We start from the raw sequence: 25,356 nt of genomic DNA on the forward strand, positions 1-25,356 counted from the left end.
CAAGGCCAGGTAAAGTCAGTCAGGGGACAAGGCCAGGTAAAGGCAGTCAGGGGACCAGGCCAGGTAAAGGCAGTCAGGGGACAAGGCCAGGTAAAGGCAGTCAGGGGACAAGACCAGGTCAAGTCAGTCAGGGGACAAGACCAGGTCAAGTCAGTCAGGGGACAAGACCAGGTCAAGTCAGTCAGGGGACAAGACCAGGTCAAGTCAGTCAAAAATCTAATCAAATCAAATCAAATTTTATTTGTCACATACACATGGTTAGCAGATGTTAATGCGAGTGTAGCGAAATGCTTGTGCTTCTAGTTCCGACAATGCAGTAATAACCAACAAGTAATCTAGCTAACAATTCCAAAACTCCTACCTTATAGACACAAGTGTAAGGGGATAAAGAATATGTACATAAAGATATATGAATGAGTGATGGTACAGAGCGCCATTGGCAAGATACAGTAGATGGTATTGAGTGCAGTATATACATATGAGATGAGTATGTAAACAAAGTGGCATAGTTAAAGTGGCTAGTGATACATGTATTACATAAAGATGCAGTAGATGATATAGAGTACAGTATATACATATACATATGAGATGAATAATGTAGGGTATGTAAACATTATATTAGGTAGCATTGTTTAATGTGGCTAGTGATATATTTTACATCATTTCCCATCAATTCCCATTATTAATGTGGCTGGAGTTGAGTCAGTGTGTTGGCAGCAGCCACTCAATGTTAGTGGTGGCTGTTTAACAGTCTGATGGCCTTGAGATAGAAGCTGTTTTTCAGTCTCTCGGTCCCTGCTTTGATGCACCTGTACTGACCTCGCCTTCTGGATGATAGCGGGGTGAACAGGCAGTGGCTCGGGTGGTTGTTGTCCTTGATGATCTTTATGGCCTTACTGTGACATCGGGTGGTGTAGGTGTCCTGGAGGGCAGGTAGTTTGCGTTGTGCAGACCTCACTACCCTCTGGAGAGCCTTACGGTTGTGGGCGGCGCAGTTGCCGTACCAGGTGGTGATACAGCCCGACAGGATGCTCTCGATTGTGTATCTGTAGAAGTTTGTGAGTGCTTTTGGTGACAAGACGAATTTCTTCAGCCTCCTGAGGTTGAAGAGGCGCTGCTGCGCCTTCTTCACGATGCTGTCTGTGTGGGTGGACCAATTCAGTTTGTCTGTGATGTGTACGCCGAGGAACTTAAAACTTACTACCTCTGTTCTACTGTTCCATCGATGTGGATAGGGGGGTGTTCCCTCTGCTGTTTCCTGAAGTCCACAATCATCTCCTTAGTTTTCTTGACGTTGAGTGTGAGGTTATTTTCCTGACACCACACTCCGAGGGCCCTCACCTCCTCCCTGTAGGCCGTCTCGTCGTTGTTGGTAATCAAGCCTACCACTGTTGTGTCGTCCGCAAACTTGATGATTGAGTTGGAGGCGTGCGTGGCCACGCAGTCGTGGGTGAACAGGGAGTACAGGAGAGGGCTCAGAACGCACCCTTGTGGGGCCCCAGTGTTGAGGATCAGCGGGGTGGAAATGTTGTTGCCTACCCTCACCACCTGGGGGCGGCCCGTCAGGAAGTCCAGTACCCAGTTGCACAGGGCGGGGCGAGACCCAGGGTCTCGAGCTTGATGACGAGCTTGGAGGGCACTATGGTGTTAAATGCCGAGCTGTAGTCGATGAACAGCATTCTCACATAGGTATTCCTCTTGTCAGGGGACAAGGCCAGGGGACAAGGGGACAAGGCCAGGTAAAGGCGATCAGTGTAGTGATCTACAGTGATACCTGGTTCTCTCTGTCAGAGATGGAGTACCACACTGTGGCCCAGCTCCCTCCACTACCTCCCAAGATAAGTCTGTCCGCTCCCCACGCCCCCCTCTCACCTTTGATGGATTGGCCTCTCGCTGTGTCGCTGGCTGCTTCAGTGCCAAACTTGGAACTAACCATTTCCCAGTTGGGGGTTGTCAGGAATCATTGTGGATGGCAAGACAATTGGATGCACTACCAGTTGAACCGTGGGCAGCTTGCATTGCTAGACAGTTGCAGCAGACATTAACACCTACCATTCTTTCCTTCTCTACCTAGAGACAGTCCACGGGTTTAACTACTCTTTAAGCTACAGTCTGGGTCAAACAAGTTTACCGTCCTGTCATATTGAACTAGATCATCTTGGACTAACACTTCCCCCATCCCTCCCATCCACACCTGATCATAAATAAAGAGGGTCAATTACCTGCCAATCAATGATGCTTATTCTCAGAGCCAGATTTCTCCCAGATTCAATTACCTTTCCGTGATGAGATAGGGCGGCGAGGCGCATGGCCCAGCAGGGATCTATGGTGATTAATGGGTCACCAGCAGAGAGAGGGAGGGATGGAGGGAGGTCTAGGGATGAGAGGGAGAGGTGGAGGGATAAAGAGAGTTGGATGGGATAGAGAGAGAGGGAGGGAGAGGTGGAGGGATAAAGAGAGGTGGATGGGATAGAGAGGGAGGGAGGGAGGGAGGGAGGGAGGGAGGGAGGGAGGGAGGGAGGGAGGGAGGGAGGGAGGGAGGTCTAGGGATGAGAGGGAGAGGTGGAGGGATAAAGAGAGTTGGATGGGATAGAGAGGGAGGGAGGGAGAGGTGGAGGGATAAAGAGAAGTGGATGGGATAGAGAGGGAGGGAGGGAGAGGTGGAGGGATAAAGAGAGGTGGATGGGATAGAGAGGGAGAGAGGGAGAGGTGGAGGGATAAAGAGAGGTGAATGGGATAGAGAGGGAGGGAGGGAGAGGTGGAGGGATAAAGAGAGGTGGATGGGATAGGGAGGGAGGGAGGGAGGGAGGGAGGGAGGGAGGGAGGGAGGGAGGGAGGGAGGGAGGGAGGGAGGTGGGATAGAGAAAGAGAGAGGGAGGGAGGGAGGGTGATAGAGAGAGGGGGTGAGGGAGGGAGGTCTAGGGATGAGAGGGAGAGGTGGAGGGATAAAGAGAGGTGGATGGGATAGAGAAAGTGGGAGGGAGGGAGCGAGGGAGGGAGGGAGATAGAGAGAGAGGGGGGTGAGGGAGGAGAGGGAGAGAGATAGAGAGAGAGGGGGGTGAGGGAGGAGAGGGAGAGAGATAGAGAGAGAGGGGGGTGAGGGAGGAGAGGCAAACATAGAGGGGAAGGACATGGGAGAGGTGTGGGTTGAGGACTTTACTTTTCTTTCTCTTTTTCTACCACACCTCTCTCTCTCTCCTGCATACCCTTGTTCTCCTTTAACTACACAATCCTTCTCTCGCTCCTTCCGTTCCGTTCACTTCATTTCATTCCATATCCCTCTCTCACCCTTTGTCTCCCTCAACCTATCACCCTGTCGCCCCTCTTCCTGTGCAGCTTTGCGCTGCCGTTTTCCAGGAGAGGACGTCAAAGTGCCCGCCTCCCCGAGTAGCCCTGGAAGTAAGCACTGGCCCTCCTATCGCCCCTCCCCTTCCCTCTCCTCCCTCTTCCCATCAGCCAGGCGAGAAGCTCCCTTGCCTAGGCGTATATCAGCCAGACAGCCTCTTAGCCAACGCCGCCGGAACAAACTAATGAGCAAGGCAGGGCTGGGACGGGCACAGAGCCCGCTGCGGACCCAACTCCGGAGATAGAGAGAAAGAGAGGGGCGGAAGCAGATTGGTGGCAAAGGCCATGGCTTTCGGTTGACAGGTAGGAGCAAGGGGACTAGACCCAGGTCTTAAGTCCGTACAGATCATATCACTGCAACAAGGATAAAGCGTAATATCAACAATACACATAAAGGGCCTTTTCATATGAACAGTACGCATAAAGGTGCCTTGTAATATCAAGTGTGGCGGTAACTGAGGAGGTTTGGACACAAAGGCTAAGGTTTAAGAGATACCTGAGACAAAAGCTGATACCGTCTTATCACAGTGTAGGTGAAATACCCATAACAACCATAAAATGCCTTGTAATATGAACACTTAGAAGTGCCTTGTAATATGAACACTTAGAAGTGCCTTGTAATATGAACACTTAGAAATGCCTTGTAATATGAACACTTAGAAGTGCCTTGTAATATGAACACTTAGAAGTGCCTTGTAATATGAACACTTAGAAGTGCCTTGTAATATGAACACTTAGAAGTGCCTTGTAATATGAACACTTAGAAGTGCCTTGTAATATGAACACTTAGAAGTGCCTTGTAATATGAACACTTAGAAGTGCCTTGTAATATGAACACTTAGAAGTGCCTTGTAATATGAACACTTAGAAGTGCCTTGTAATATGAACACTTAGAAGTGCCTTGTAATATGAACACTTAGAAGTGCCTTGTAATATGAACACTTAGAAGTGCCTTGTAATATGAACACTTAGAAGTGCCTTGTAATATGAACACTTAGAAGTGCCTTGTAATATGAACACTTAGAAATGCCTTGTAATATGAACACTTAGAAGTGCCTTGTAATATAAACTGCGGTCTTAAACGGACATTCTAGACAGAAAAGGCCAAAGGTTATGAGGCAGGTGAGATAAAGAAACATACTTAGACTATTGGTCTTCAGGGTTGAGCTCATTCTACAGCCTTGTACAGTCTAAATTCCGGCACTAAGCAAAAAGTTATTTGAAAGCATTAAGTTCCTACACGTGTATTATTACATGAAGAAATGTCTACATTGATACATTGGCACTACCTTTCCATTCAACCAGACCTGGCAACCCAAACTAAGACCTGGCAACCAGAACGAAGCCCTGTTCTATTGTTAGATCGCGGTCTTCTTCAGTGTTCCAATCAGTGTTCATCTCTTCTGCCTGACTGAGCTTTAAAGACAACAGCATCTGTGGTCTCAGCCAGAACACCCTGAGAGTAATATTCACACAGTCAACTCGAATTAACAGGCTGACAATGTTTTGCTCGCTCTCAACAGAGTACTGTAAAACGGTGAGCTCAGTGAAGAATTGAATAACGTTAGGAGAACCAGTTAAAACTAGTTCCAATTAATGAGGCAACTTCAACGGACTTTGAGGGTCAGAGTACGTTTTGAACCCTAACCCCCCTATCTGGACACACAGCTGTCCAGCACACCGGCTAATATCAATTAATAGCGTGTTTGGAGGGAGATAGAGATTGCAGCGATATAGATCAGATGCTTGAGAGAGAATGATTATATCGAAAGAATGATTCTATGGCTTTCCTGTGTGTGTGTGTGTGTGTGTGTGTGTGTGTGTGTGTGTGTGTGTGTGTGTGTGTGTGTGTGTGTGTGTGTGTGTGTGTGTGTGTGTGCGTGTGTGTGTGTGTGTGTATCAAATCCAATATTATTGGTCACATACATATGTTTAGCAGATGTTATTGCGGGTATTGCCAAAAGCTTGTGCTTCTAGTTCCGACATTGCAGTGATATCTAACAAGTAATATCTAACAAGTAATATCTAACAAGTAATATCTAACAATTTCACAACATATACCCAATACACACAAATCTAAGTAAAGGAATGGAATTAAGAATATATTAGTACATGGACGAGCAATGTCAGAGCGGCATAGATAAGAAACAGTAAAATATTATAGAATACATTATATATATATATATATATATATATATATATGAGATGACTAATGAAAGTTATGTAAACATCATTAAAGTGGCATTATTAAAGTGACTAGTGTTCCAATGATTTAAAGTCTGTATGTAGGCAGCAGCCTCTCTGTGTTAGTGATGGCTATTTAACAGTCTGATGGCCTTGAGATAGAAGCTGTGTGTGTGTGTGTGTGTGTGTGTGTGTGTGTGTGTGTGTGTGTGTGTGTGTGTGTGTGTGTGTGTGTGTGTGTGTGTGTGTGTGTGTGTGTGAAGTGGAGACCTTGGAAAAGCAGCGGTTTTCAACTGAGTGAAACTGCATATCATGAAAAACACACACGGAGTCCATTTTGAAAATCGATTACATAGCTCATAACTAATGGGAGAGTGCATCCCAATTTGTGACTCCATGCATTTCATAAATACAACCTTGGCATAATAGTAAAAGTCAGCTGCTGGCATACACTATTTAAAGAGCTCGTGCATACTCATCCAACGTATGCAAATAAATGCAAGACATTCATTTGAGCCGAGCAATTTCTACATCCTAGACACTAACGTTACAATACATTTTGGAGCCATCTGCTCTGCTCACGTCAAATATAACAGGAAATGTGGGGACACAACCATGGCATAGATTTGAATTCAGTTAGAAAGTAGAGAAGCAGAAATTGGAGTTGAACAATGCTGAACGCTGCCTAATGAAAAGCAAAGAAATAAAACGAATAAAAACAACTAAAAAGTCGTTACACAAGCACCTGTCAAACTACGTTATTCTCTATATGAGATTTGCAGAGCCACCAAAAGTATTTGCTGTGTGACCAAATGACTATATTATAATATATATTTAAAAAAAAAAAAAATATATATATATATATATCTCAATTCCATATATCTATATATATACACAACATGAATCTATTAAAGTTGATGTTTACATTAAATTCTGCAATGTTGCTCAATAATTGCCAACTGCAACATAGGTGATAAAGTAGTTATTCTGCCTTCTGTTAGGAGCCATAAAACACTCTATGGCCTAATAATAAACTCTTCTTTTTAAAAATAAATCACTTTACAACTGGTTGGAAAATCCAATGTTTGGCCTAGACTTTGATAATGACATTGTAGATTAAGCAGTGTTGTACTGGCAATGACCTGTGTACGTATACTAAATCATTTAAAAAAGGTTTTCTTATCATCTACATTATCATTATTATGATATTATTGTTATGGTATTATTATCATTATCACTGCATTGTTGGGAAAGAGCTCTCAAAGGTAAGAATTCTACTGTACTGTTTTACACCTGTTGTATCCTGTGCAAGTGACGAATAAAACGTTAAACGTGAAATCTGAAACATATCCAACGAGGCATCATTAATATGTTATCATAGTGTTGTACATAGTGTTGTCATACGCATATTCAGGAAGCTACAAGCCAGGATGCAGTATACTATGATGTATGGAAATATAAAAAACATATTTTCAGCCATACTTTCTACTCTTCATTAGTTCACATTTCACTTTATAATACAGTTCATTTGATGGAATTCATTTTTACTTTATTTAATAAAAGTACATAAATAAATTATATACATATACATATATACACTTTTTTATGTCTGTATTTATACAGTACCAGTCAAAAGATTGGACACATTCAAGGGTTTTTCTTAAATGTTTTACTATTTTCTACATTGTAGAATAATAGTGAAGACATCAAAACAAAGAAATAATGAACGACATTATGAATCAAGTAGTAACCAACAAAGTGTTAATCAAATCAAAATAAATGTTTTATTTGAGATTCTTCAAAGTAACCACCATTTTTCCTTGATGATAGCTTTGCACAACCAGCTTCATATGAGGAATGCTTTTCCAACAGTCTTGAATGAGTTCCCACATATGCTGAGCACTTGTTGGCTGCTTGTCCTTCACTCTGCAGTCCAACTTACCCCAAACCATCTCAATTGGGTTGAGGTCAGGTCTTCTGATGCAGCACTCCATCACTCTCATTCTTGGTCAAATAGCCCTTACACAGCCTGGAGGTGTGTTATGGGTCATTGTCCTGTTGAAAAACAAATGATAGTGCCACTAAGCGCAAACCAGATGGGATGGCATATCACTGCAGAATGCTGTGGTAGCCATGCTGGTAAAGTGTGCCTTGAATTCTAAATAAATCACTGACAGTGTCACCAGCAAAGAACCCCCACATCATCACACCTCCTCCTCCATGCTTCACGGTGGGAACCACACAGAGATCAGCAGTTTACCTACTCTGCGTCTCACAAAGACACGGCGGTTGGAACCAAAAATCTCACATTTGGACTCATCAGACCAGAGGACAGATTTTCACCTGTCTAATGTCCATTGCTTGTGTTTCTTGGCCCAAGCAAGTCTCTTCTTCTTATTGGTGTGTTTACAGTGGTTTCTTTGCAGCAATTCGACCATGAAGGCCTAATTCACATAGTCTCCTCTGAACAGTTGATATTGAGATGTGTCTGATACTTGAACTCCGTGAAGCATTTATTTGGGCTGCAATCTGAGGTGCAGTTAACTCTAATGAACGTATCCTCTGCAGCAGAGGTAACTCTGCGTCTTCCTTTCCTGTGGCCATCCTCATGAGAGACAGTTTCATCATTACACTTGATGGTTTTTGAGACTGCACTTGAAGAAAGTTTCAAAGTTCTTGAAATTTTCTGGATTGACTGACCTTCATGTCTTAAAGTAATGATTCTCTTTGCTTATTTGAGCTGTTCTTGCCATAATATGAGCTATCTTCTGTATACCACCTGTACCATGTCACAACTGATTGGCTCAAATGCATTAAGAAGGGAAGAAATTCCACAAATGAACTTTTAACAAGGCACACCAGTTAATTGAAATACATTCCAGGTGACTACCTCATGAAGCTGGTTGAGAGAATGCCAAGAGTCTGCAAAGCTGTCATCAGGACAAAGGGTGGCTACTTTGAAGAATCTCAAATATAAAATGTATTTTGATTTGCTTAAAAAATGTTTGGTTACTACATGATTCCATGTGTGTTATTTCATAGTTTTGATGTCTTCACTATTATTCTACCATGTAGAAAATTGTAGAAATAAATACAAACCCTTGAATGAGTAGGTGTGTCCAAACCTTTGACTGGTACTGTACATACACAGTATATCTATTTTTATTCAAATAAATGTAATGCAATTACAGTACCTTGCGAAAGTATTCGGCCCCCTTGAACTTTGCGACCTTTTGCCACATTTCAGGCTTCAAACATAAAGATATAAAACTGTATTTTTTTGTGAAGAATCAACAACAAGTGGGACACAATCATGAAGTGGAACGACATTTATTGGATATTTCAAACTTTTTTAACAAATCAAAAACTGAAAAATTGGGCGTGCAAAATTATTCAGCCCCCTTAAGTTAATACTTTGTAGCGCCACCTTTTGCTGCGATTACAGCTGTAAGTCGCTTGGGGTATGTCTCTATCAGTTTTGCACATCGAGAGACTGACATTTTTTCCCATTCCTCCTTGCAAAACAGCTCGAGCTCAGTGAGGTTGGATGGAGAGCATTTGTGAACAGCAGTTTTCAGTTCTTTCCACAGATTCTCGATTGGATTCAGGTCTGGACTTTGACTTGGCCATTCTAACACTTGGATATGTTTCTTTTTGAACCATTCCATTGTAGATTTTGCTTTATGTTTTGGATCATTGTCTTGTTGGAAGACAAATCTCCGTCCCAGTCTCAGGTCTTTTGCAGACTCCATCAGGTTTTCTTCCAGAATGGTCCTGTATTTGGCTCCATCCATCTTCCCATCAATTTTAACAATCTTCCCTGTCCCTGCTGAAGAAAAGCAGGCCCAAACCATGATGCTGCCACCACCATGTTTGACAGTGGGGATGGTGTGTTCATGGTGATGAGCAGTGTTGCTTTTACACCAAACATAACGTTTTGCATTGTTGCCAAAAAGTTAAATGTTGGTTTCATCTGACCAGAGCACCTTCTTCCACATGTTTGGTGTGTCTCCCAGGTGGCTTGTGGCAAACTTTAAACGACACATTTTATGGATATCTTTAAGAAATGGCTTTCTTCTTGCCACTCTTCCATAAAGGCCAGATTTGTGCAATATACGACTGATTGTTGTCCTATGGACAGAGTCTCCCACCTCAGCTGTAGATCTCTGTAGTTCATCCAGAGTGATCATGGGCCTCTTGGCTGCATCTCTGATCAGTCTTCTCCTTGTATGAGCTGAACGTTTAGAGGGACGGCCAGGTCTTGGTAGATTTGCAGTGGTCTGATACTCCTTCCATTTCAATATTATCGCTTGCACAGTGCTCCTTGGGATGTTTAAAGCTTGGGAAATCTTTTTGTATCCAAATCCGGCTTTAAACTTCTTCACAACAGTATCTCGGACCTGCCTGGTGTGTTCCTTGTTCTTCATGATGCTCTCTGCGCTTTTAACGGACCTCTGAGACTATCACAGTGCAGGTGCATTTATACGGAGACTTGATTACACACAGGTGGATTGTATTTATCATCATTAGTCATTTAGGTCAACATTGGATCATTCAGAGATCCTCACTGAACTTCTGGAGAGAGTTTGCTGCACTGAAAGTAAAGGGGCTGAATAATTTTGCACGCCCAATCTTTCAGTTTTTGATTTGTTAAAAAAGTTTGAAATATCCAAGAAATGTCGTTCCACTTCATGATTGTGTCCCACTTGTTGTTGATTCTTCACAAAAAAATACAGTTTTATATCTTTATGTTTGAAGCCTGAAATGTGGCAAAAGGTCGCAAAGTTCAAGGGGGCCGAATACTTTCGCAAGGCACTGTATCTATTTTATATCTACTCGCCTCCTCTGGAGAGCCTAACTTTTAAGTTGGTTCCTAAAGTTAAAGGCACAATACATTATGGTCCCCCAGTCTGCATCCACTGTGTTATACTTCTAATTGAAGACATTAGCTCCCTAGCCCTGTGCTGTCTCCCCGAGTCAACAGCTCCTGTATCTTTAATACAGACACAAGAGCTGTTGGAAATCTGTCTCCTGCTAGAAAGTCAAAGGGACACCCACAAGATGTTCCAAGATCTTGGATCAAGAGTCTCTCTTCCGTGCATCTCTGTACATCAGACATTAATGTACATGGAAACAGAGATGCTTTTCCCAACTGCCAACTCTAACAAGGTGAGTGGTACTATACATGAAAGGATTTCACAATAATGCTTAATCTCATGATTGCATATGACTAGTTGTGTAGTTTGTAGGTGGTTCTACAGTCTGAGGTTCATGCTCCTGCCATGTTGACGTTTACTGAAGATGTGTGACTCCCCATTCCTCCTTAGGAACCTCCATGTGGGTTAGGTGGTGAAGTGCTGCTTGGGATGGGAGGGTCTCTCTATGTGTTGGGTGGTGAAGAGCATGTGGATAGAGATGTGTGCAAGCAAGTGGGTGGGCGTGCACATGTGTACATGTGTGCAAGTGAGTGTGAGTGTGTATATGTGTGTGTACTGTATGTGTCTATCACGGTAGGTGTGTTCACAGTGTACTACGCATGTGTGTTTTGTGTGCATAAAAATAACTGTATCTGTGTGTGTGTGTGTGTGTGTGTGTGTGTGTGTGTGTGTGTGTGTGTGTGTGTGTGTGTGTGTGGGCAGTGACCCATGAGTGCAGTGCAGCTATAGAAGTGTCACTGGGAGTGTGTGTGTGTTGGTGCATGAGCCTGGTCCCTGGGACACAAGAGTGATCAGTCCAATGCCTCCCTGCTCACACACTCACTGAGAGATCATGATCACTGTTCCCGTCCTTCGTCCTCCCTCCTCCACAGAGATCTCCATCCCTACATCTGTCCCTTCATCCCCCGTTCATTAGAGCCGGTTATGTCTCAAACACAGGTCAGCCGCACACTCAAGCCCTGCTTTCTACCATGTAGCTAATACACCACACACACATAAAATATTCCTAGAGCACATTTGCATATTCTCTCTGAATTAATGGCTTCATGTGATCTGTATCTCTTTAGGTGGTGGAGGAGGGTGTGTGTGTGTGTGTATGTGTGTGTGTGTGTGTGTGTGTCTGTGTGTGTGTGTGTGTGTGTGTGTGTGTGTGTGTGTGTGTGTGTGTGTGTGTGTGTGTGTGTGTGAGTGTGTGTGTGTGTTAACGAACGGGGATGAAGGGACGGATGGAGGGATGGAGATCTCTGTGGAGGAGAGAGGACGAAGGACGGGAACAGTGATCATGATTTCTCAGTGAGTGTATGAGCAGGGAGGGATTGAACAAACTGAGTCCCATTCAAGGCAATGATTCCTCCATTCTATTCATTCTATTTCTATGCATTTAATCCTATCGGATCGGCGAAATCCAGATAAATAACGTTTGAAAAACTGGGCCCAGAGGAGTGTTGGATGGTGCTGCCACCTGCAGGTCATAGGTGGTAAAGTAGTTATTATGCCTTATGCCTCTATGGCCTCATAACTAAATCTTTTTTTAAATCACTTATTGGAAAAACATTACATGCTGTCCGGAAAAGGCAATGTTCTGTCTTGACTTTGATAATGACATTGTATACTAACCAGCGTGTGTGTACTGTAGATCTTTATGTGTGTCTGTGTCGTTGTATTTATAGTGTCAGTGAACAGCTCTGTGAAATTGCTGTTATGCGTGTGTGCGTGCGCATGTGTGCATGTGTGCACGTGTGCGCGTGTGTGCGTTTGTGTAACCACACGCCCACACCTGCGGTTTAGGTGTGGATGTGCCTGCATATTGTACCCATACCTGTGAGCAAGAGAGAGAGGGGGATAGAGAGAGAGAGAGAGAGAGGGGGAGAGAGAGAGAGAGATATATATATATATAGAGAGAGAGAGAGAGAGAGGGGGATAGAGAGAGAGAGAGAGAGAGAGAGGGGGAGAGAGAGAGAGAGAGATATATATATAGAGAGAGAGAGAGAGAGAGAGCGCGAGAGAGAAGTATCATGAAGTATCTTGATCCATCCCACAGCAGCCCCCCCTCACCGCCCCAAAACAACAACAACTAACTAACACTCGCCCTTAACTGATCCTACTAGCACAGACTTAGCTGATTTACTGATAGCTACCATGACTGAGACATGTGGTTGTCTCACTTAGATGAATGCACTAACTAGATTCTCTGGATAAGGTCACGAAGCCACTCTCTTCCCTTGCTCAGCTCTCCATCGTTCTGTCTATGCTTGTCCTTTACCCATCCCATTTCCCCTCTACTTCATACTACAACGCCCCTTAATGAGTCAATTCAATCTCTGTGCAACAAAGCAAATTAAAAAGGAGGTGTCAAACTGTGGAACATGTCCCCACTTTCACATCGTGTGAATGACTGTCTCTATAACACAATTACATGTTATTCTGCAACGCACACGAGAACGCCATAGCGACAGAATAATCGGTCACTGTTTAATCTGAGCGCCATCCATCCGCTTCTCAATCAATCAAGCTAGCTAGCGCTGAGGCCTTAGCCACACCCTGGCTCACCGCAGACAAGGATCACTGAAGACACCAATATAGCCAACAGCAAGCCTCCACACCAGGTTTCCACTCAGGGCAGGAACCCAAGATCTCAACCACCAATCCACTAGTATTGTATTTGCCAAGCGTTTTCACTAGGTCTATAAACCAGCGCTTTGTGGGGTAACTCACCCCATCCCCCACCAATGAGACGCTACCACCTGGGTGATGCATGCCAGGCTTCAGCGAACACACACAGTATAAACCCAGACAAAGGAAATGAAGAAAACCCCAGCAGTCCATAAGCACACCTTACCTCACGCACCACCCCCCCACACACACTTGGCTTACTACACACACTGAACACACACATGGACGGCCCTCGTACCTGGGTGACTTTATCGGTGACGTGGTGTGTGCGGTCGATGAGCTTGCAGGGGGCTATGATGTCCATGTCCCCCGCAGGCAGCGTGATCAGGGGGTCCGCCCTGAAGTCCACGAAGTTCAGGGTGATCTGAGGGATTTTACTGATGGTGCGGTAACGCATGAGGTCTGAGTCCGACGTGGAGTTGAGGATGTTGGACTTGTTGTTCACCGCCCCTGAAAGAACACACTGTCAGAGGACTGTCCAGACCACTAGGACCACCGGGGTTCAAACACTATTTGAAATTGTTTCAAGTACTTTAGCTGTGCTTGATAGAGTTTGCCCGGTGCAATGGAAACAATATAATCGTCCCAAAACATCAAAGCTCGCCCATATGGCACACGACTATTTTTATGATTTCAAATAGAATTTCAACCCAGGTGTGATTAGAACCACATCATACGCGTGTAACTTTGACATATCACATAAAACATGCATTGACCTCATTTTTTACATTTAATTTTAATTTCACCTTTATTTAACCAGGTAGGCCAGTTAAGAACAAGTTCTCATTTACAACTGCGAGCTGGCCAAGATAAAGCTAAGCAGTGTGACACAAATGACAGCACAGAGTTACACATAAACGAACGTACAGTCAATAACACAGTAGAAAAATCCATGTACAGTGTGTGCAAATGTAGAAGAGTAGGGAGGTAGGCAATAAATAGGCCATAGAGGCGAAATAATTACAATTTAGCATTAAAGCTCATTAATTACAATGTACAATTTAGCATTAAAGCTCATTAAAAGCTCATTGAGAGGTAAGTGGTTGGCCTGAGGCGAAGATCCATTTGTGCTTTAGCCAACTTCTTGTTCTTGTTCATTAGAAGTAGTTGGCCACAGCACAGGCTAAAATTTTCGTGGTTAAACACAACCAGGGAATGTAGGTGCCTTTTGTGTTTTTCACAGCTTCTAAAAGACAACATACAAATTCCTACTGCACACACTCTTTACCTCTGTGTGTTTGTGGGTGTTTGGTATCCAGCTCAAATACAGGAAAGGAGATGTTGTGCATTTGCTTTCTCTGGATGCAATGCCATTTGGAGTATTCCCCCCTACCCTCACCCCTCCTCCCCTACCTGTGCTGCTGTGGATGGGATGGGCTGTGCTGTATTTCCGGTCTGACGCCGGCCGCATGGCCTCGATGTCATCCACTGACGACGCCCGCCGCATGCTGTAGAAGCTCTCGCGAGAGCGACTGTGTGACAGACTGCAGTTGGACAGAGAGACGTCCGGGTTGAGCGTCTGGAGGGCGATGCGGGATGGCGACTGGCCGGGGGGCAGCGAGGAGGGGGCGGTGGACGGTGGAGGCTCTGAGCCCAGCAGGCCACGCTGGTCCTCGGGCCACAGGAGGGCCGGCCTGCTCCTGCTGCCTGCGCTACTGGTGCTCTTGTGCCCCGGAGGTAATGTGGGCAGGGAGAGCAGCTCTCCCAGAGCCAGGGACTCGTGGCTGGGGTAGCCAGGGGCCGGGAGGCGCCCTGTCTCTGGGTCGTCCAGAGAGGCTTTGCTGTTGCTGAGGGAACGAAGTGAGGGCAGACGGAGCTTGAAGCCACGCGGCCGGCCTACAGAGCGAGAAAGAGGGAGGGAGGGAGAAAGAGTGGGAGGGGGCGTAAAACGAGAGAGTAAAAAAGAGTGATAAAAAGGCCGACAGGGAGAGAAAGAGAGTGAGAGGGAAAGAGGAAAGGAGGAAGAGACCAGAGAGCAATAAACTGAACTGAACTCAATTTAATTGAGTGATTATCCAACAATCTTTAAAAAATGTACTTATACTGAACAAAAACATAAACGCTACATGGAACAATTTCAGTTACAGTTCCTATAAGGAAATCAGTCAATCTAAATAAATGAATCTATGGATTTCACATGACTGAGCAGGAGTGCAGACATGGGTGGGCCTGAGAGGGCATAGAGCCAACCACTTGGGAGCCAGGCCCATCCAATGGGGATCCAGGCCCAGGCAATCAGAATGAGTTTTTCCCCACAAAATGGCTTTGTTACAGACAGAAATATTCCTCAGCACCCCACCCCCTTCCCCATAGACGATCCCGCAGGTGAAGAAGCCAGATGTGGAGGTCCTGGGCTGTCGTGGTTACAAGTGGTCTGCGGTTGTGACATACTGCCAAATTCTCTAAAACTGCATTGAATGTGGCTTATGGTAGAGATATTAATGTTGAATTCACTGGGTTTTCCCTCTTCACATTGCAGAAAGACTGTATTTAATCAGTGGACACCACCCGCTTTTATTACAACACACCTCTCATAATTGTTTTCTTTACTAAAGTAGAGGTTTATTATTATTATTATTGATCAAGGTACTGCATAGGTGTAAATATATATTTTTTTGCAAGAGATACAGAAAGTAGTTTTGAATGATTTTATATGTAACGCTTGCCGTCTGGGGAAGGAGAGGACGACCAAGGTGCAGCGTGGTAAGTCTTCATATTATTTAATTAAATATGCAACACTAGGCAAAACAACAAACACAACAAACAAACAGTCCTGAAAGGTGAAACAAAAAAACTAAACAGGAAACAACCACCCACAAAACACAATGGAAAACAGGCTACCTAAATATGGTTCTCAATCAGGGACAACGATTGACAGCTGCCTCTGATTGAGAACCATACCAGGCCAAACACAGAAATAGAAAATCATAGACAAACTAACATAGACAACCCACCCAACTCACGCCCTGACCATACTAAAACAAAAGACAAAACAAAGGAACTAAGGTCAGAACGTGACATTATTGAAGGGAAACAATGACAGTCCTTTTTTTGCAACATAGTGATATATTCTTATATACTGTACAAAGAGGAATTCAACTACAAAATACTAGTCTTCTCCCATTTTTTGAACCATTATACATCTTGTGGGTGGGGGCAAACAACACCAATAAATAAGGATAAGATGATAGATACAAAACAAAAACGTGAAGAACATAAATCAATCAACTCTAATTAGCACATGTAGGACAGTATGGAAGTGTGTGTGCATGGACTTTTCAGATGTATTTCTCACATGTGCAGCACATAGTATTTGTTTTACAGTCCTTTGGGGGCAGAATTGGCATCTCCTCCTCTTGTCTGCTCCAGCTGCAGCCTCAGGTGGATCAGGACAAGATTTAGCAGCCCCCTGAACAGCTTTCACAAGCGCTGCAGAGGCTCCTGTGCGGGGGAGGCGCTCCCTTCTTTGAATGTGTGGGGTTACAAGTGCAAGAGGAGGAACACCCTCCTCTTGTTCGGCTTATCAGGCATCCAGGTAGGGTTGATCATGTTGACCATGTCACAAAGGCATTGTATGAGGACACATCAATGATGTTATGGAAGATGACCAGGGGCCAGCGGGCAGTCATCCTCCTGCAGATGTAAGTTCCAATCACCTTGTCCATGTTGTCCACGCCTCCTTTGTTGAGGTTGTAGTCCAGGATGATGGCTGGCTTCCTGTCCTCAAGATCACTGATCTCAGCCATTTTGTGCAGTGTACTCAGGAGGACCACATTCTTGTTCCTCTTTGCGAGGTAAGAAACTACATTGGTGGTGGGGGTGAAGGCAAACTTTGATGAGAAGGCCTCTCTCCCCCTTGTTGAGAGGAGTGCAGGGGGGAGCTCAGGCTTGTTCTTTCTAGCTGTGCCAACCATGGGGATCTTCCTCTTCAGGAGCTGCTGGCTGAGTTCAATCAGTAGCACATATAATCTCAATTTCTCATTGTGTGAGTGTGTGTGTGTGTGTGTCTTTGTGGTTTTTGTGGTGTAAATGATTTTATAACTGCCAGTTCAAAAATGCCCCTAAAACAATCTTTGTACCCTGGTGCTGTAGAGCTTTCATGGAAATATCAACAAAGGCGATGTTTCACTTTTTCTAATGTTGGGGTCACTCTAGGAAAAGTAATCAAATTTCAAGTAGAAAAAAATATAATTTAGGGGATTTTCACTGCTGTTAAACATAGCGGCGAGTCATTTTTGACCCTTAAGACAAGGGTTAAATTAATGTTTTCCATTCAAATCAATTCAGAGAACAGCTACAATATGACATTGAGAGAGATCAGAGAAGATTAGGAGAGGCCATCCTGTACCTGTAGGGAGCCAGGGGGGAAGCTTGGGGTTACCTGTGAGGGGCCAGGGGGGCAGCTTGGGGTTACCTGTGGGGAGCATGGGGGCAGCTTGGGGTTACCTGTGGGGAGCATGGGGGCAGCTTGAGGTTACCTTTTGAGGAGCCAGGGGGGCAGCTTGGGGTTACCTGTGGGGAGCCAGGGGGCAGTTTGGGGTTACCTGTGGGGAGCCAGGGGGGAAGCTTGTGGTTGAGGTCCTGGTTGGGCTGTTTGTCGTCTGAAATGACCTGGAAGTTGAGGATGAACATGATCACCAGGCCATCTTCGTTCTTCACCGGCACCACATCCACCAGACACAGGAAACACACACCTGACAGAGAGACAGAAAGAGAGACACAAAACATAAACACACATACACTGACACACATAACGATGCACACACAAACACCCCTCCCCCCGCCAAATGTTCTCCTGTATATGAAATGACTTAGGTTATACAGGGGATTGAAAATGCAGGATGAATTTTAGAGTGGATTAGTCTTTTTAAGTGGGATGGAAAAAAGAGAATGCGTAATGCATAAACACACACGTAGAAATTCACTTCATTGCATGATTTGTTTGAGCACATTCATACATAAGACAACCACAGTGATTTCACTTCACAAGAGCGTGAAAAATCTATTTTACTGAGCATGAAATCAGATTGAATGGCCATATGTAGCTGTCCACCTACAGAGCCCAGTTTCAGTAGGTTTGAATAAATGACTGTTTCAGTAGGGTTGAATGAAATGACTGCTTCAGTAGGGTTGAATGAAATGACTGCTTCAGTAGGGTTGAATGAAATGACTGCTTCAGTAGGGTTGAATGAAATGACTGCTTCAGTAGGGTTGAATCAAATGAAATGCAATATGTTGATTGGGTTTTAACGCCTGTAGCGGATGTCAGCCGTAACCCTGTGGACATTTCAATACTGTACTTTTATCAGCTCAGAAAGAAGTTAAGGCATAAAGCCTTTTTCTACCAACACAGCATCTGGTATTTACACTGTTAAAACAGCCAAAACACTCCGAAACATGGATCGCTTGCCAGTCTGTTTCTCATTCAGCCAAAATCAAGCTTCATTCATGAATACAGTAAGAATCAGGCATCCAATCAACTTTGTCTTATTAATTCAAAGTATGAAAACATCAACAAGGTTGTAACTGATACCCCCACCAAAAAGACACGGTACAGTGACCCCACCGGTACGTCATGTATATCAATTGCTCCTCCTCAAACCTACAAGGAACCATAGAGGTCCTATAAAATGACTCTAATTTCTAATTCCTAATTTGTAGTTCTAATTCCTAATTCTATGCAAGAAGCCTTCAACTGTACTGCACGTGTGAAACATAAATCCAAGGTTCTCACTTCCCAACAGCCTTCCAAGACAAATCATCACTACTCCTTCCTCTTAAAACCGTATCCTATCCTGCCCTACCTCACCAGATGCCCTTACCCTTACCTGGTTGGTAGTCAGTGACTGGGGCTGGGTTGGTGTTGGCATACAGGGTTAGCAAGGTGGACAGCAGCCACGGCAGTCTAAAGAGTAATGTCCTGTGTTGTGGGCACACGAGTGAGTGTTCAGTCTAGCGCCCTGCCCACCCGTCATTCATCTCTGAGCCATCACACCACAGGAGTGTGGCCCATGGAAGGGATTGGACCTCTATGTAATCACCCAGACGGATAAAAACTGGGAAAACTGTATTGAGGATTATAGGTCCCCACACAACCATCATCTGGCTCACGCCCTGTGTGTGTGTGTGTGTGTGTGTGTGTGTGTGTGTAGATCGCATGTGTGCTTTTATTTGAACAATCTGATCAGGCAATTTTTTTACACAGTAGTTACACATAAGAAACTAGAGGTATTTGATATACATTACATCTGGAGTTACAGACTGTGTGACATGGCAACATGGTAATGTTGGACAGTGTGTTATTACGCTGCGACTGCCATTGTAACTACTCACTGCACCCTCATTTGTCTTAGCACCATTAGATCTATTTTCTTCATTCAACCTTTATTTAACTAGGCAAGTCAGTTAAGAACAAATTATGATGTACAATGACGGCCTACCGAGGAACAGTGGGTTAACTGCCTTGTTCAGGGGCAGAAGGGCAGATTTTTACCTTGTCAACTCGGGGATTCGATCCAGCAACCTTTCGGTTACTGGCCCACCCCAATATATAAGATGTAATGTAATACAATATTTCATGAATTGATCTATTACGGACAGACATGAGGGTTTATACAGTAATCCTAGTAGATCCTATCTCCTTCTCTGGCCACTAATGCACACACACACTGTACCCTGCACAAAAACACAATTAAATCTCACACATACACACACATAGGCTACATTCAGGAAAACACACACACACACACACACACACACACACACACACACACACACACACACACACACACACACACACACACACACACACACACAGAGGATTAAAAAATAGTCGGGAAGAGGATTTGACTTCAATTCACTACGCTTTCTCTTTTTTTCATCCCACTTAAAAGGACTAATCCACCCTAAGACGCCGTCTGTGGGGCGGCTACACGTGTGTGTCCTGATTCTTTAAATGCCTGGAACATGAGTGATTTACGTATATGTAAGAGTATATGTGTTAGGTTACATTGAGGCCTATTTGTTCCATACCATGCCAAGGCATACAGCCCCAGCTCTCAATGCTAATACCTGAAAGATGAATGTAATCAGGGGACAAACTCACTTATCCAGGTGGCCAGCTGGCTGAAAACCACAGAACTCAATCCAACATTTATAACCCGATAATCTAGTGCAGTTCTAACACTGACAGGACTTGTTTTCAAGATTTGGGTGCGTTTGGCACAATACGAGTCATGCAATTGGTCCACAGCACACTCTAGCCTGGTTGTCAGACTGTGTGCAACACAACTATATTGTGCTACCCTGGATGAGTAGTAAAGCCGAGACTCCAACCGGTACTGGTCCACTCTGTTGATACATCACTATTCTTAAGCACTTCCATGAATTGACATACCTCAAAGAGAAGAGAAAAAGAAGAGGAAGAGAAGAGAAAGAGAATAGGAAGAGAATGAGAAGAGGAAGAGAAGAGAAAGAGAAGAGGAAGAGAAGAGGAAGAGAAGAGGAAGAGAAGAGGAAGAGAAGAGAAAGAGAAGAGGAAGAGAAGAGGAAGAGAAGAGGAAGAGAAGAGAAGAGAAAGAGAATAGGAAGAGAATGAGAAGAGGAAGAGAAGAGGAAGAGAAGAGGAAGAGAAGAGGAAGAGAAGAGAAAGAGAATAGGAAGAGAATGAGAAGAGGAAGAGAAGAGAAAGAGAAGAGGAAGAGAAGAGGAAGAGAAGAGGAAGAGAAGAGAAAGAGAAAGAGAAGAGAAAGAGAAGAGAAAGAGAAGAGGAAGAGAAGAGAAAGAGAAGAGAAAGAGAAGAGGAAGAGAAGAGAAAGAGAAGAGAAAGAGAAGAGGAAGAGAAGAGAAAGAGAAGAGAAAGAGAAGAGGAAGAGAATAGGAAGATAATGAGAAGAGGAAGAGAAGAGGAAGAGAAGAGGAAGAGAAGAGAAGGAGAAGAGGAAGAGAAGAGGAAGAGAAGAGAAAGAGAAGAGGAAGAGAATAGGAAGATAATGAGAAGAGGAAGAGAAGAGGAAGAGAAGAGGAAGAGAAGAGAAGGAGAAGAGGAAGAGAAGAGGAAGAGAAGAGAAAGAGAATAGGAAGAGAATGAGAAGAGGAAGAGAAGAGGAAGAGAAGAGGAAGAGAAGAGAAAGAGAATAGGAAGAGAATGAGAAGAGGAAGAGAAGAGGAAGAGAAGAGGAAGAGAAGAGGAAGGGAAGAGAAAGAGAATAGGAAGAGAATGAGAAGAGGAAGAGAAGAGAAAGAGAAGAGGAAGAGAAGAGGAAGAGAAGAGAAAGAGAAGAGGAAGAGAAGAGAAAGAGAAGAGGAAGAGAAGAGGACGAGAAGAGGAAGAGAAGAGAAAGAGAAGAGGAAGAGAAGAGGAAGAGAAGAGAAAGAGAAGAGGAAGAGAAGAGAAAAGAGGAAGAGAAGAGAAAGAGAAGAGGAAGAGAAGAGGAAGAGAAGTGGAAGAGAAGAGAAAGAGAAGAGGAAGAGAAGAGGACGAGAAGAGGAAGAGAAGAGAAAGAGAAGAGGAAGAGAAGAGAAAGAGAAGAGGAAGAGAAGAGGAAGAGAAGAGAAAGAGAAGAGGAAGAGAAGAGGAAGAGAAGAGAAAGAGAAGAGGAAGAGAAGAGAAAAGAGGAAGAGAAGAGAAAGAGAAGAGGACGAGAAGAGGAAGAGAAGAGGAAGAGAATAGGAAGTTGAGAGAACATGGCATTCAGAACGTAGCCAAACGTTTAGCCAACAGAAGGCACCCGTGCAGCATAAAGGGTGCCACTATGTCGAACCCATCCTACTCTATGAGTATTTCAACGAGAATTGCAGAGGTGATAGGTCGGAGTACGGAGCGGATTATACCAGGTCCATTTTATGAAAGCTTACAGGGGATGAGAGTGGATTAGAGAACTGACAACATGGCTTGGGCCTCCCCCCAAGGTAACCCTTACCTACCGCTGTGCCCCTGTCAAAAAAGGAAATGCTCTCTTCGCCCCGTGATGTGTGGGATTAGGGCCTAGTTGTGTAATCTCCAGCAGGGAACAAGTGGATTGAGGATAACAGATTAAACTAGACATTCCTTTTCTTCCTTTGGGTGGGTCAAGGGGGCAGAGCTGAGCTCGGGGACGGCAAGATTGACAGATGATGAAGAAGAAGTATCCATCACTTTGAATCAAATGATTGTCCTTGCGTATCACTTTGTTGTCATGATCAAGTCATTATACAGTATGTGACAGTGACACAATGTTCATAGTCACTAATGAAAGGCTGTTCATTTATTAATGACTCGACAGGCAATTGGTGACTAAAATAGACGGCGTCTATGAGCTGAGGCGAGAGGTAAACTGAATAAAAGACTTGGCGAGAAAATAAGGTGAAGAGGAAAGGAGAGAGAGGTGTGACAGAGTAAGTGAGACACCTTTGTGGAGAGAATACAAGATTTAAGTGATAGTACACGACATTAGAGACTTTTAAAGTGAATTTGTCCAAATAATTATTTTGTGTCAATGCAGAGCCAGAATCACAGAATCACTAAGTACAGTATGGGATGGCTCTAGTTGGGTTTTCTCTTAGGATGCTTTTGTATTTCCAAGGATACCACTGCCCTCTAGTGGCCAACAGACGGTACATGCACCAGGGTAAGATTGTAGTGGTATACAGTCAAACCCCTCGAGCAAACAGCGGTGTAGCAAAGCCAGTAGTTCATGTTTAAGTCTGTGCAAAGACGTATGGGCCAACAGTAAGCAAGACACGTTCTCTTAAAAAAATACACATTAGGGAAAATGACAACACAGTGGTTGGTGCTACAATCCAGCAGGACATGCCACACAACATAGCACAGATTGTCATTGTATATCAATAACTATCCGACTACCCAGATCAACCAAAAGGACAGCTACCTAAAAGCCACTGCAAAAAAAAAAAAATGCATTTCTCAAGTGAAGTAGTGCTCAAGTGCACTATGTAAAAGAATTCAAAGAACAGTCACCTTCAAGCTGTGATGTAACACATGCAGCCTTGTTGCCACCAGTGAGGAGGATATGCTGCCAAAATGTTTCACACATTCCATTTTCAATGATGCTGACACCTGTCACTAATAAATGCAGCTCACAGTGGGAATAAAAACACTTTAGGTCTCAATCCTTCTTCAAAGACAAAGAGGTTATTTTGTTGCTCTGGGAGATGACAGAAGCATCACACAGAAGGAGGATGTCTCAAAAAGAGAGAATGAATATCTCCCATTTCCTCTCATACTGAAATCTTCCCTTTCGCTCAAACTGACACACACGCACACATACATAAACACACACACACACACAACTACTTCCCTCACACACACACACACACACACACACACACACACACACACACATACACAAACACACACACACACAACTACTTCCCTCACACACACACACACACACACACACACACACACACACACACACACACACACACAAACACACACACACACACACACACACACAAACACACAACTACTTCCCTCACACATACACACACACACACACACACACACACGCACACATACACAAACACACACACACACACACACACACACACAAACACAACTACTTCCCTCACACACGCACACATACACAAACACACACAAACACACACACACACACACACACACACAAACACACAACTGCTTCCCTCACACACACACACACACACACACACACACACACACACACACACACACACGCACACATACACAAACACACACACACACACACACACACACACACACACACACACACACACAAACACAACTACTTCCCTCACACACGCACACACACACACACACACACACACACACACACACACACACACACACACACACACACACACACAACTACTTCCCTCACACACGCACACATACACAAACACACACACACACAACTACTTCCCTCACACACACACACACACACACACACACACACACACACACACACACACACACACACACACACACACACACACACACACACACACACACACACACACACACACACACACACACACACACAGACACAACTACTTCCCTCATACACACACACACACGTTTTACTATCCCTTGTGGGGACCTAAAATGTATTTCCATTCAAAATCCTATTTTCCCTAACCCTAAAGGGCCATCCACACCAAGGATGATAACTATGACGATAACAATAATAACAAAATATATATATATATATATATATATATATATAATTCAAGTGCCAGGGGCGTTAACACTATAACGACAACTACAAAAAGAACGATAACAAGAGCTATCGTTTGGATGACTTTCAGAGCGATTTTCCCCCTGTCCCTCCGATGATGAAACATTGTCATTGACAACCAATAAAAACGAGTTCTATTGAAGCGTTATTGGTTCTAGGTCCACAAGGCTGCTCGGAGAGGAGAGCCTCGAACGAACCACTGTGCTCTCACGAGTTCACATTGTGTTGTAGCAAAACAGAATATGAGCTCGCTAGAATAGGATGGTTCGTACGGGGCTATGAAAAGGAGGCAGAGCACAGGCTAAACTTGCCTGAATAGCTGGGCATGTGTGAGCATATTGTTGGCCACATGAATTATAGGACTACTTGGGAGGAATAATGAACCATGACAAACAGCGCATAAGAAGGCAATTTTCCAATGGTATAGACCTATCTGTTCACTTGATACAGCCTGACAAATACACACCAAATTCTAATGTGCCTTTCTGGATCTTGTAAACTGTCGAGAAAAGACCCATTACTGAACCATTACCGATCCAAATGGTTGCCTAGGCTACTTTATTATTTCGGACGAAACATGCATTCAAAACACAGTGCTTTTTAGCGGTTGTTTAAATGGCACTTTCACTGCAGTTTACACAGCCTAGATTATAATTTACACACTAGAAAAAAAATATGAAATGCATTTTGCTGTTATAGCCTAGGTATGATACTTTTCTTGTCGAGCTCCGTGCCCGCGGGGACTGCGAGAGCAGACTATCCCAGGCTCCCTGTCATTTCATAATCTGATTGAAAAAATATTTCACTGTGTAAATTCATTGGGTATCGGCTATTTACTTCAGTATAGGCTATTCGTTTCGGTATTAGGCCTAATATTTAACCAGCGAATGATGGGTTGAATACTAATTTAGGCTACTCATCTTTAGTCTGTATTCACGGTTCCCTTTGCGCAATTACGCACCTGTCCTCTCTGCTGCCTCTCAGCTACACCTATTCCCCTT

The 25,356-nt window shown here is 44.0% G+C and overlaps 1 protein-coding gene across 1 annotated transcript in view; it reads right to left on the reverse strand.

Annotated features, from left to right (window-relative positions):
- The window catches only part of kcnh2b (potassium voltage-gated channel, subfamily H (eag-related), member 2b), a 302,512-nt gene that overhangs the window by 100,222 nt on the left and 176,934 nt on the right, over positions 1-25,356 (reverse strand). The window contains exons 4-6 of the mRNA XM_021562708.2: positions 17,684-17,833; positions 14,493-14,975; positions 13,378-13,589 (exon numbers count right to left, since the gene is read on the reverse strand). Coding sequence (XP_021418383.2) covers positions 13,378-13,589; positions 14,493-14,975; positions 17,684-17,833 — 845 coding nt within the window. The remainder of the gene's footprint in view (positions 1-13,377; positions 13,590-14,492; positions 14,976-17,683; positions 17,834-25,356) is intronic.

This window comes from Oncorhynchus mykiss, chromosome 15 (genome assembly GCF_013265735.2).
Source record: "Oncorhynchus mykiss isolate Arlee chromosome 15, USDA_OmykA_1.1, whole genome shotgun sequence".
NCBI classification, from domain to species: Eukaryota; Metazoa; Chordata; class Actinopteri; order Salmoniformes; family Salmonidae; genus Oncorhynchus; species Oncorhynchus mykiss.